The sequence below is a fragment of the Hermetia illucens genome, chromosome 6 (assembly GCF_905115235.1).
Source record: "Hermetia illucens chromosome 6, iHerIll2.2.curated.20191125, whole genome shotgun sequence".
In the NCBI taxonomy this organism is placed as follows: domain Eukaryota; kingdom Metazoa; phylum Arthropoda; class Insecta; order Diptera; family Stratiomyidae; genus Hermetia; species Hermetia illucens.
Genome location: NC_051854.1, coordinates 35,042,945 through 35,056,842, shown reverse-complemented (window position 1 = coordinate 35,056,842; position 13,898 = coordinate 35,042,945). Strand labels below are relative to the sequence as shown.

Below are 13,898 nucleotides of genomic sequence, written 5' to 3'. Positions count from 1 at the left end.
GCAATTTAAATATCTTGAGTCAATGCTATCAGCCAACGGAGAACTGTGTTATGCTCCTCACAAAAGGAAACACAAAACCTTTTATGCCTGAAGCGTCAAGTTTCCAGCTTCCAGACTTGTTTTTATATTGCCTGAAACATAAAGGAATCAAGCAGATCTACAAGTATTTTTTCAGAATCTATCTATCCGAAAAATCAGAATGATGCATATATACAAAAGCTAGGCCTTAAAATGCATTCCGTTCCGATATCTAAACAATTAAAGTTAATAGTGGTGTATCACCATATTCATTCTAGAAGTCCAAATTTCGTCAGGATGGTAGGTATATGGATAACGTACGAAATAATTGTGGCAAGTTTGAAGCAAATTCAATTATTATTAACAAAATTGTAGAAAACCAAAGTAAGGGTTTTGTTTTATCCTTTCCCATGAATTTGCTTCGCATTGTACCGAACAACACACCTTTTACCGCTTTTTTGAACACTACATATTTCTTATGATGGTGTCCGAATTCCAGTTTTCCTCACTGCACATATATCTTAGTTTCTCAATATATGAAGAAATACTTTGCATTTGTTGCTAGGCATGAATTAAGCAAGCCGGGAAACCGGAAGCTGGACCGGAAAGGTACGAAAGGTTTTGTTTATTTCTTAGTATGTAGCACGTAATATATTCATATATTATGTGAGAGTATCAACTTTCGGATGATATTGAAATTCATAGTCCTCAATCTTCAAAGAAACAACAACTTTGACGTATTATAACTTTCTTAGTAATAGTGCGATGTCCGCCAGACTTGGTAGGATCATGCTCTACATTATAGCCTACATCCTTGCACGTGGTGCTAAGATGAACTTAAGGGGGGTTTCCAGCCAATTACAAAAAATTATAATAAGATTCCATTATTAACTTTATTTCAACAAATAACGGTATGGAAGATATTTCAGAGCCCAGTCACTATATAGTGGCAGCCTCCTGATTTTTTTCAGATTTTTCGGTTTGGTAGTTTCTGAGAATGGCCCCTTAAAGAAATTATCACTTTCAACCCCCCACCTTTCCAACAAATGTCAAAACTAAGATCGGCTTCAAAAAGTACTAATCGAGGCCTTTAATTTGATACCCCACATGACTATATTTGATGAAAAAAAAATTTACACCCCCCTCCTAAAAGAAGTGTAAAAGAATGTAGGTCACTGTATGTGTGAGCATTCACAGTTCCCACCTTTCTAAAAAATATGGTGTCAACCGCTATAACCGTCTACGACAGACAGATAGTAAAACGATTTTAATAAGGTTTTGTGTTTATAATTCATAGAAAATTCCTCACATAAGAGGAAACCTTCATGCCCAAAGGTCTTAGCTCCCGGTATCCCGACTTGTTTTGTTTCAGTTGAATACAACAATCAACAAATCAAATTGAACAGATAGTTAGATCAGTTGTTCTGTTTAATATAGCAGAAATTGCAAATGAAATCGATTTCCCGCGAATGATAATGTCATGTTAAGTTAAAATATATTGATTTTCACCTTTTCGAAGGTATAGTTTTTCTTGTTCACTCCTTAATGGGGTGTAGGACATCTACACAGTCAAAGCCCAAAGCAACAGCGGAATGACTGCGTGTGTTCGGAGTGAGAGAGCTGTCAAATGAAGTTCATTACACGGACTTGTATCAGGCAATATACAACAAGTCCAATGCGGAAAATTGAACTTTTGCCCTGCGTGACAGATAGTTCGTTGCGTTATTTGCAATATGGCGGCGCTTTCCACAGATAGTGTTGAATGTAATTAATTTGATTGAATTCGTTTTAAGAACTGCGGAAGGCACTATTTGCGTTGCAAGTGCTAATTATTAATGTCAGTTGCATTAGTTCCATCGCTTCCATTCATAAAATATAAATTTAAATCGGAATTATGTGCACTCTTAGTGGCATTTAATTGTATGAATTTCAGAACATAAAATATAGGAAGATCAATACGCTAATTGTAGAAACTTGAATATTATGTGCAATGCCGCGATTTTGTGCGCGGACAATCGACCTGCGGCCATTCCTTATGTTATCGAAATCATAAAATGAAATGCCACTAATAGTGCACATACCCCCGGCTTAAATTCATTTATTATGAATGGAAGCGATGGGACTAGCACTTGCAACACAAATAGTGCGTTCCACAGTTTCCAAATCGAATTCAATCAAATTATTTATATTCAAAAGTAACAGGCGAAAATTAGAAGCGCAGCCATATTGGAAATGGATGTAATCTGTCATCAGAACGGGACCTTATCGACGTAGTCACAGTTAGATACTAGACAGCTACCTCACTCCCCCCTTGCCCCTCAAGGGGGGAAATCAGTGCGAGTACACACGATTTCAAATTGTTTTGCTCTTGAGCATGAGCGAGATGTACCGGAAACCCGATCAGCTGTGTTTGACATACCGCCCGCACTTGCCAATGTATTGGTGAGGTTGGCAAGTTTTTGCTTATGTATAAGTGAATACGTGAAACAACTTTTTGCTATATGGGTGAGCACGCCGTATTACCAGAATAGCAAAAGCACAGTTAGATACTAGACAGCTCCCTCACTCCCCCTTGCCCCTCAAGGGGGGAAATCAGTGCGAGTACACACGATTTCAAATTGTTTTGCCCTTGAATACGAGCGAGATGTACCGAAAACCCGATCAACTGTGTTTGACATACCGCCCGGACTTGCCAATGTATTGGTGAGATTGGCAAGTTTTTGCTTATGTATAAGTGAATACGTGAAACAACTTTTTGCTATATGGGTGAGCACGCTGTAGTACCAGAATCTCACAGTACACATCTCAAAGCTCACCGATCTCTCTCTTACCAATACGATTTGACGAAGATTATGCCTTTTCCTTGTTTAGCGTCTCTGATGTGTACAGATAAGCTTCTGCAAACACATTTGCAAGTGGGGTCATTTTTGTAAGGGTACTGCCTATAGTAGATCTACTGTGAGCAAAAGCTCACCGATCTCTCTCTTACCAATACGATTTGACGAAGATTATGCCTTTTCCTTGTTTAGCGCACAGTAGATCTACTATAGGCAGTACCCTTACAAAAATGACCCCACTTGCAAATGTGCTTGGAGAAGCTTATCTGTACACATCAGAGACGCTAAACAAGGAAAAGGCATAATCTTTGTCAAATCGCATTGGTAAGAGAGAGATCGGTGAGCTTTTGCTATTCTGGTACTACGGCGTGCTCACCCATATAGCAAAAAGTTGTTTCACGTATTCACTTATACATAAGCAAAAACTTGCCAATCTCACCAATACATTGGCAAGTGCGGGCGGTATGTCAAACACAGCTGATCGGGTTTCCGGTACATCTCGCTCATGCTCAAGAGCAAAACAATTTGAAATCGTGTGTACTCACACTGATTTCCCCCCTTGAGGAGCAAGGGGGAGTGAGGTAGCTGTCTAGTATCTAACTGTGGTTTAGCGTCTCTGATGTGTACAGATAAGCTTCTGCAAGCACATTTGCAAGTGGGGTCATTTTTGTAAGGGTACTGCCTATAGTAGATCTACTGTGGACGTAGTGCGGTCCACAACTTCTCTCGTCCGCATTCCGTACGCATCGTAATTGTGTTTGGGCCTTCAGACTGTGCTTCAGTTTCAGTATCATCATACACAACGCGAGGCAAACATAAGAAAAACACAGTCACCCATGCCGAGTAGGATTCGAAATCGGAGCAGTGAGATTGAGAGGCTGACGCTCTATCCCCGCGCCATCAACTAGGACGCCGTTATTTCTAAGTTGCAACCGATTTTTCGCAAAAGTCGCTGCCCTAAATATTTAGCTTATTTTTTAATAGAAATTATAGGAAAATATTTACAATTTTTAAGGTTTTGTGTGAAACAAAACCTTATTAGAATCGATTCGATGGCTGTCCGTCAGTCTGTCTGCCTGGCACAGCCGATTTATTCGGAAACGGCTGGACCGATTGTCACGAAATTGGTAGGAGTATGTGATCTGCTGTTCCCTTTACATGCAGCAACTGACGCCATTTTGTATTAAGTTTAAGGGGGGCTCCCCATACATGTGAAAGGAGGGTGCAAAATTTTTTTCACAGAATGTAGCCATGTGGGGTATCTAATGAAAGGCCTCAATTAGTACTTTTCGTAACTGGTTCAATATTTGATATTGGGTGAAATATAGGGGAGTGAGGGCTCAAAATATGACCCCCAAAAAGTGTAACAGGTCTCGTTCTCAGAACCTATCCAACCGAAAAATCTGAAGAAAATCGCACAAATAAAGTTAATAATATTATATTTCCACATTTTAGAAATTTACCCGGCACCCCCCTTATGTTCATCCTAGAACTACAAAATTTGGCATGCGTACAACAAAGAACGTAATGCCCAATTTGGTCAAGTTTGACGAAAATCAAACTATTATTAACAAAGTTATAGGGGGTAAAACTTTACCATGTTTTGCGAATTTCGTGCACTCTACAACCTGCATGACGTCATCATCACATATCAATTCATTAATACCAATACCACAACGAAGTAAGTTTGTATGAATTGGGTGGAAAAGGATTATTTTGTTTTAGTTTTTTAGTCATTCGTATATGAATATCAATTATTCCAACGAGACATGTGTGTATGTAGGTATATAGTATATGCGTGCTAATGGACTTTGCAGGTAGTGCCTAATTCAGATAAATATAAGAAGTAAATCGGAAATATGGGTACGTTCAATTTATATACGTGCATATGAATGTACAATATTCGGAAATAGGCAGTTTGTTTGTTTAGGGTGAGCGCAATATCTATGGCTGTAATATGTACATATGCCTCGTAATTTTGTAGCTGTATACGGATAGAAAAATGTACTTTGAAATTTCTTAGATAAGATGAACACAAAACCTTTATACCCGAAGCGCGAGCTTCCGGTATTCCGACTTGTTTTTTTATAAAAATGTTCGTGTACTTTGTGTTATATGGATATACCTGGTGTTTCAAAACAACCCGACTCGTTTGTGCGGTCCAAGGTGATTACTGATGTAAAGTCATTTTTTTTCGATTTCTTGACCCTTTAGCTGCCCCAGGGATTTTGATTTTTTAAAATAAAAACTTGACATTAAAGATACTAAAATCACAATAACTCGAAAACTATGACACCCGGGATTTTGAAATAGGATCTTAGCTGGTGGTAGTTATAATAGGTTAAATGGAAACCCAGTCATTGAAAAAATACCCCAAATATTTGAACACAAGGATATGAAATAAGTGGAAAGCTTTCATAACTGTTAGGTAATCCAAATTTTTTTTTTTGCTAACTTTGATTCATTTAAAGACACCAAATAACACTTCAGTGTAATTGGGTTTATTACCAAGGGTTCGTAAGAGCAGTTCAAAAAGTTAAATTAGTAGAAAAAAATACCGTTAAATCGGCTACCATTCTAAATATAACTTTTACTTACTAAAATCATCGTAAGCTCAAATAAGCATAATTCCAAAGCAATTTGAACAATAAAACATAAGAGAGTTTATTCAAGCCAAAAAACTTTTGCGATTGAATGCCAGAGGCAATTAGAAAAAATTCTAAATTCAATGAATGAATGAATCGTGAAGCAAATTATCAAATCCGATGGATTTTAAAACTCGGGCTGGAATTATTGGAGACCAACTTACAGGGCCTTTATTCTTCCAAACTGATTGACAGGCAAAAGGAATAAATCCTTTTTTGGAGGTCATTATAATAATATAATAATTGGTAGAAGGAACCGGAAGAAGAAGATTTGACTAGAATGAGGCCCTTCCACATAAATTTAGAGACGTTACATACCTTCTTAATGAAGAATATGATAATCGGTGGATAGGCCTTTATGGGTCAGTCTCTGTCTGTCACATGCACTTTTCTCCAAAACGGCTAAACCGATCCGAATGAAATTTGATGGACACATTGGAACTATGAAAGCCCGCGCATACAGTAACATAAATTTTCGTGGGGTTTATAGGGGCTGTTTACATACAAAGAAGGGATGTAAACATTTTTTTGATCGAATGTAGTCAAGTAGGGTATCAAATGAAACGTCTCGATTAGTACTTTCCGAATCTGATTAGTGTTGATGTGAATTGTAAAGTCTGCCAGTAAGGAGTCAGAATGTGCATATTTAAAGTGAGACAGAACTCCGCAAAAATCAATTTGGTGAGCTTATATGAAACTTAAATAAACTTACTAATACATCCCATTCCGAATCCTGCAGAAATAAAGTTAATAATAGTATAATAGCATATTTTAGAAATTTTGCCGGAAACCTCCCTCAAGTTCATGCTAGAAGTATAAAATATGGCATTGGCATAATGGATAACATAAGGCATAACTTTGAGTTTGAAGGAAATTCAACTCCTACTAACAAAGTTGTATTAATTTCATCCACTCTGAAACGTATATGACGTTATCCTAGCGTATTAATTCGGCAATACCACAACAAATCCGTTTCCGGATAGCTGATCGGTTAGAGCACAAAGCTATCGTACGTAAGGTCACTGTTCAAATCTCACTGGCACTAACACTAATTTGTATCGTGATTTGACGTCGGATCCCAGTCGACTTAGCTGTGAATGAGTACCTGAGTCAAATCAGGGTAATAATCTTGGGCGAGCGCAATGCGACCGCATTGCCTCCTAGCGTACCGTTATGGTCTTGAATAAAGTGCTCTAACACACTTCAAGGCCCTGATCCAATATGGATTGTTGCGCCAACGATTATTATTATTATTATTATTATTAATACCACAACAAAGTAGGCGTATAAATGGGGGTCGCAAAGAAAAATTTCGGTTTAGTTTTTTAATAATAATAATAATCGTTGGCGCAACAATCCATATTGGATCAGGGCCTTGAAGTGTGTTAGAGCACTTCATTCAAGACCGTAACGGTACACTAGGAGGCAATGTGGTCAGCATTGCGCTCGCCCGAGATTATTACCCTGATTTGACTCAGGTACTCATTCACAGCTGAGTCGACTGGTATCCGACGTTAAATCACGATGCAAATTCCACTGCCACCAGTGAGATTTGAACCGCGACCTTCCGTATGACAGCCTAGTGCTCTAACCACTGAGCTATCCGGACACATAAATGGGGGTCGCAAAGAAAAATTTCGGTTTAGTTTTTTAATCATTAATATATCAATTACTCGAGACAAGCATATGTATGTATTTATAGATAAATTCTAATGAAGCTTTGGGGTAATGCCCAATTCAGATGGGTTTATTTGTACATTAAACGTGCGGTATTCAATATACTTACTGTATATGTGTATAAGTATGCTTTGCGCACGAAGTAAATCTGAAATATGTATACGATCAGTTAATATACCAGCCTGTATAAGTATAGTATTCAGTAATAGGCAATGCTTGTTTGTTTTGCGTGAGCATAATATCTACGTCTGTAATATATATGTTACTTGAAACAAATATGAAGTAATGTTTTGATTTTTTAGCCATATACGATTGGAAAAATGTGCGTAGAAAGTTTCGTACATAAGATGAACACAAAACCTTTATACTCGAAGCTCCAGCTCTAGTATTCCGACTTGTTTATAAATTCTTTGGCTTCTTTTTACAGGTGTGAAACTGTTACTAGTTGGATATTTACAATAAAATATTCTTAGCATACTTCTATTAGGATAGAAGGAAAATCAATTTTTGAAAGAAAATTAGTACATTGCGTAGGTTTAAATTCAAGAAAAATTTTGGGAGAGAAAAACATAATTTTTGTGTTTAAAAATTTATTTCTTCCAGCTTGTCCACTTTATTTACACAAAAGGATTCATATTTTGAAGTGAACCCTTAGTTACAATTTAGGGTTTATTTCAATACCCTATTATAGTTTTTGAGTTATTGGGATTTTAACATATTAAGTCGAACTTTTTTTTAAAATGAAATGAAAATGTCTGCAACAGCTAAAGGGTTAAAAAATCGAAAACAGATTATATTTTTTGCTTAGAATTGTATGAGGAATAACCTAGTATACTGTTTGTCGATTGTTTTGAAACACCTTTTACACAAAAATGTTAAATAAGTACGTCTTCTGCGGCAATTATATGTTAGCTTTAGCTCAAATATGGCAGTGGTAATTTAGTGGAATGAAATGTCAAAATCAGCTGAGAAGATAGTGGTGGTGAAATTTCATGATGGAAACCCATAAAGGTCACCTTGAAGTGGCATAGTGTGTCACCTTGGGTTCTTGTATTTCAAGCGAAATTGTGTAGGTAATCGAGGGGTGATTCTGCTCCAACCTTTTATCAAAAGTACTTTTCCTGGATTAAACTGTGACTTTATCACGCGCGTTTCACTCGAATATCCATTAGTTGCTGCCCGAATCTTAACAGTCCCTACTTTCATGCGTTGAAGTGAGACTTAGTGTTTGAAACGGTTTTACTGGTTCTTGGGCAAAATTGTGCCTTGATTTTCCCAAAGTACATTGGTTATTACTGCTAATTCTCAAAGAAATTCCTTTTAGCTTAGTTGTCACTGAAACTTTTTAAAGAAAGCCCTACGTGGAAATCCATAAAGAAGTTGAATTCCAAGGAAATTTATTTTGTCAAAATGTCGACGAAGGGCGTAGAATACAAACAAAGGTTTATCGAACGAGGATCGCATAAGGGAAAGGGACTGGCTGTTCTTACAAGCGGAGGTGATTCGCAAGGAATGAATGCAGCTGTACGTGCAGTAGTTCGTATGGGCATTTATTTAGGATGTAAGGTGAGTTCTATTTTTTTTTTAAATTTCGCAGGACATGTTTCGAGTGTGTTCATTCGAAGGCGGTTAGTCCATCGTCCCTGCACGCATGAAATTAATTTCGGAAAACATCATCGGTCTTTATTCGCTAAATCCCAAAAACCTCGTTTTTGAGGTTTTGTTTTACAAACATTAAAATCGGTTCAATAACCGCCTGTCTCATACGCACCTTGAGACGCGGCTTAACCGATTGACACGAATTTGACCGACTTGGTTTTGGCATTTGTCGGAAAGGCAGGGATTGCAGGGACTGAAAAGTGGTAATTTGTTTCCCAGTCCCATTCTCAGAAACTACCCAACCGAAAAAAATCTGAAAAACTAACGAATGTGGCCTTGATACAGTGTTCCAAAAAAAATTTTCTCCAAATCGATATCTACTCAAATTAAGTTAATAATAGTATGTTGCAGTAGAGATTTAGGAAAATTAATCCGTTTGTTTTTAGACCTTCAACTTTTATGAATTATCAACTTTTTAAAGATGTTAATATAATTCGTATATTTGTCCTCTATATGCCTTTGAAAATTGCCGCATTAGAAACATTGAACCTCATTGCTAACCAATTGACCGAAACGCCTTGTTCTAGTTGTTTAAGAAGAACATTTTTCTTTTTGTCAAACAAAAACAATATCCATGTTTTTACAAGCATGTAAGCACATATTTCATAACATTTAATGTCGAGTGTATTAATGCTTTATTGTTTCTTGTGAACATTTACATAGTGACAATCGAAAAAAAAAATCAAATTAAATAAAGAACGAGAAAGTTAACTTTTTGGAGTTTCTTTTGATGGCGGAAGACTAGTTGGCTTATATTTACATGTTGCGAGTTTCCGCTGTACTATTTTTGGAAAATTGGCTAGGAACTCCCCCTAAGTTTATTATAGAGTCACTTTAGTAGTATAGACTAGTGTGGAACATGATATCTCCAAGCTTGATCATGGTACTCTTACTGATAAAATTACGGCAAAGTTATCTTCTATGTAAATTTACTGCAACCCAAAATATGTATTAAATATCAATATCACACTAAACTGAGCAGTCTGACAGGCGAAATATACATATATAGTACATTACGGGCTACGTACAAATGATATAAATGTGCATACAAATATACTTACATAAGAAATAAACAATATCTTTCACAGTCGAAGCGTCGAACTTCGGGTTTCCGATTTGTTTTCCTTCTGTTACGCCTTCTAGTCTATGGTAATATAAATATAGTGGGAAGGCTAACTATTAACGCTAATTTATGAAGTTTTCAAAAGAATCATCACTAGCACACAAGACTTGGTTAGTGAAGGATTTAGTCGACGTAACCTAAAATGTTAAATGTACATTACTTTGCAATAATTACAATAGAAGAATTTCTTGATTTTTAAGGTTTTGTGTGAAACAAAATCGATTCGATGCCTATCTGCAATACGGAATTTACTTCGAAACGGCTGGAGCTATCATCACGAAATTTGGTGAGAATATGTGGCCTGTAAACCGCTCCACGTGCCACAACCCCATATATGCCAAAGCAGGATGCTGCGATATCAAATGGAAGGGCTCAATTGGTATTTTTCGAAAATGATCTTATTTCTAACATTAAATGGAACGCAGGGCAGTGAGGATTCAACATGTGTGCCTCAAAAAGCGAAATAGGTATCGTTCTCAGAACCTATCTGGTCGAAATATCTGAAAAAATCACAGTACTGCACCTATACAAAGTTTAGGCCTCAAAATACATCCGAGAGCATAATAGCTCAAATAAAGTTCATTCTAGAAGTACAAAATTTGAGTTTGAAAGCAATCCAACTATTTATAACAAAGTTATAGAAGGTAAAAAGCAGCAAAAGCAACTTCAATTCGATTAATATGTTAGCGTGGTAACCATCACCTCGATCTATTGTCCTCCAGACTAACAGAATTGTTTTACATACTGGAGAACAGGTTTCTTGCCGCTGGGGATAATAATGCTAAGCACATTTATTGGTGATTCAGACTGATCACTCCCGAGAAGTCAGTTGTGGTATGTTCTAACTCGAGACACTAGACTTAACATCGTCTCATATGGCTAGCAGATCGAAGAAAAATCTCGACCTGATTGACTTTGGTAATGTTAGGCGAGAGTTGCTAATGACCGAGTCATGCTATGAGCGGTTGACCAATATGGCTACTCGCGCAATATGTAACACTTGCGAGCGGTACAAGTTGCAAATTAACAACCAAATTACCGAACTGGTTGAATTTCCGTAAGTATATAAGCACTCATCTGCAAATCATCACTCCCTTGAAAACCAAAGGGGAAATAGACAAAGGCGTTTTGAAATTTCAAGATTCCTAAATGCGGAAAGATCAAACTCCGGATGCATCATACGGACCTATAAGTCTGCTGGAGCTGGAGCCCCCAAGGCAGTAACTTAACTTATCCCAGTCTGATAACTTCAACGTTTGCAGATGATACTGCCATTTTAAGTATCCACACCGATCCTCAACTTGCATCAAAATCCATACAAATTCACCTAAGGTGAATTGAGAAATGGGTTACAAAGTGGAAAATTCACGTGTGCTATCATGTCGCTTTCACCATAAATTGGCAAAACTGCGCTAAAGCCTCAATTCGTGATGTAACCCTCAACACAATGAAGTAAAGTGTCTCGGTTTGTACCTGGGTACGACCAACATGGAAAAAACATATTGAGACGAAGGCAATGCTGAGAACAAAAAATATGTATTGCCTTCTAAACAAAAACTGTATGCTGCGACTCGGACTACATACGCTTACTCCACAAGTCGTCATAATGCCAATATGGACTTACGAAATCCAGCTGTGGAGCTCAGCGTGCACATTTAACATTGCGTTGCTGCATTCCAGGATTCTGCGGATGAGCGGCGTACCTTGGTATCTAACAATATTAAAAATAATCTTTGGCGCAACAATCCAATTGGATCAAGTCCTTGAAGTGTGTTAGAGCATTCAAGACCGTTACGGTACATTCCAGCATAGTGTAGGATGCAATGTGGTTAGCACTGCGCTCGCCTGAGATAATTACACTGATTTGACTCATTTATAGCTGAGCCAACTGGTATCATCATCACCAACGACGCAACAACCGGTATCCGGTCTACGGCTGCCTTAGTAAGAAACTCCAGACACCCAGGTTTTGCGCCGAGGTTCATCAATTCGATATCTCTAAAAGTTGTCTGGCATCCTGAACTACCTCAGGGTCTGCCTCGTCTTCTTTTTCTACCATAGATATTGCCCTTATAGACTTTCCGGGCTGGATCATCCTCATCCATACGGATTAAGTGACCCGCCCACCGTAATATATTGAGCCGGATTTTGTCCACAACTTGACGGTCACGGTATTGCTCATAGATTTCGTCGTTATGTAGGCTACGGAATCGTCCATCCTCATGTAAGGGGCCAAAAATTCTTCAGAGGATTCTTCTCTCGAACGCAGCTAAGAGTTCGCAATTTTTCTTGTCAAGAATCCAAGTTTCCGAGAAATACATGAGGACTGGCAAGATCGTTGTCTTGTATAGTAAGAGTTTTGACTCTATGGTGAGACGTTTCGAGTGGAACAGTTTTTGTAAGCTGAAATAGGCTCTGTTGGCTGCCAACAACCGTGCGCGAACTTCATCATCGTAGCTGTTATCGGTTGTGATTTTCGACCCTAGATAGGAGAAATTATCAACGGTTGTAGTCTCCTATCTTTATTCTTCACGTTTTTGGTGCTGACGTTGCCACCATACACTTTGTCTTGCCTTCATTGATGTGCAGCCCAAGATCTCGCGCCGCGTGCTCGATCTGGATGAAGGCCGTTTGGACGTCTCGGGGCGTCCTTCCCATGATGTCGATATCGTCAGCATAGGCCAGTAGTTGGGTGGACTTAAAGAGGATCGTATCTCTTGCATTTACCTCAGCATCACGGATCACTTTCTTGAGGGCCAGGTTAAAGAGAACGCATGATAGGGTGTTCCTTTGTCTTAGACCGTTGTTGATGTTGAATGGCCTCGAGAGTGATCCTTCTGCTTTTATCTGGCCTCGCAAATTGGGCAGGGTCAGCGTAGTTAGCCTTATCAATTTCGCTGAGATACCGAATTCTCTTATGGCCGTGTACACTTTTACTCTGCCTATGCTGTTGGCTATATTGCTGCCGTTTTCCATCGCTTTCGTGTAAAGGCTCTTTGGTATGGGCCAATGATCTTCTGGGCGTATGAGGCTATCCGACCTAGCAAGATAGTGAAAAATATCTAATAAAAGGTACTAGACAACGTATAATCACTGCACTGCGTGATATCTCCCTTTTTATGTATGGGACAGATAATACCTCGTCAGTCGTCAGGGATTCATTCGCTGTCAGGCGCCTTGAGCATTAGTTGATGAACTGCTTGGTGTATTTGGTCGCTTTCATATTTAACCAATTTGGTTGTAATTCCATCGGCTCCTGGTGACTTATGTTTTTAAACCGGTAGATTGCACGGACTGTTCCTTCAATACTTAGTGGTGGCAGGATATGCCCGTCGTCTTCAGTTGGTGGGACCTCCAACTCGTAGTTCATCAAAATACTCCATCCACATCCGATTGCTCCAATATGCCCATTCTGTCGGCAATCAGATTTCCTTCTTTGTCTCGCAGGATGAGCGTTGAATTGTATAAGGCTTCTGCTGCTGACTTGTTGATAAAACTTGCGGGTCTGGTGTGGTCGGCGAAAAAGAGCGATACAAAAATGGACCATGTTTGCAAAATCAGTTGCGGTCCTCTCAATTCAAGACATCCACATTCGCCACTTACTTTCAAATTGGAATTGGCCTGACGGTGTTAATGATTTTGCGACCAAAAGTGAAATTCAGAGATTCAGATGACAGATCGAAGTTACAGAAAAACAAACTAAAAGCAGACTTGATTCATGAATTGAATCGATACTTCTCAACAGCAGCTGAATTTAGTGGTTTGTAATCGGTATGATATCCGTATTAGCTGATTTTTTAGGAGCTATTGGCAATTTGCAATGTCGTATGATAACAGCGCGGTAAGTGCCTTCGGCACGGCTGCCACCGTTTTGGCGACGTAACCCACAGCCCTGATTCCGCCAATTGGAGGTGCAATTCGCGATCGCGGGTATCGACT

General features: G+C 38.6%; 1 protein-coding gene across 9 annotated transcripts in view; it reads left to right on the top strand.

The window, feature by feature from the left end:
* The first annotated feature begins 8,173 nt into the window (after nucleotides 1-8,173).
* LOC119658869 (ATP-dependent 6-phosphofructokinase) overlaps nucleotides 8,174-13,898 on the top strand; it is an 89,460-nt gene continuing 83,735 nt past the window's right edge. For 3 of the 9 annotated variants that reach the window (XM_038066636.1, XM_038066634.1, XM_038066635.1), the window contains exon 1: nucleotides 8,175-8,743. In XM_038066636.1, the coding sequence (XP_037922564.1) occupies nucleotides 8,588-8,743 (156 nt within the window). In that variant the 5' untranslated portion in view covers nucleotides 8,175-8,587. Of the gene's footprint in view, nucleotides 8,744-13,898 lie in introns of all 9 variants that reach the window. The other 6 variants (XM_038066639.1, XM_038066637.1, XM_038066638.1 and 3 more) reach the window with 3 other exon arrangements.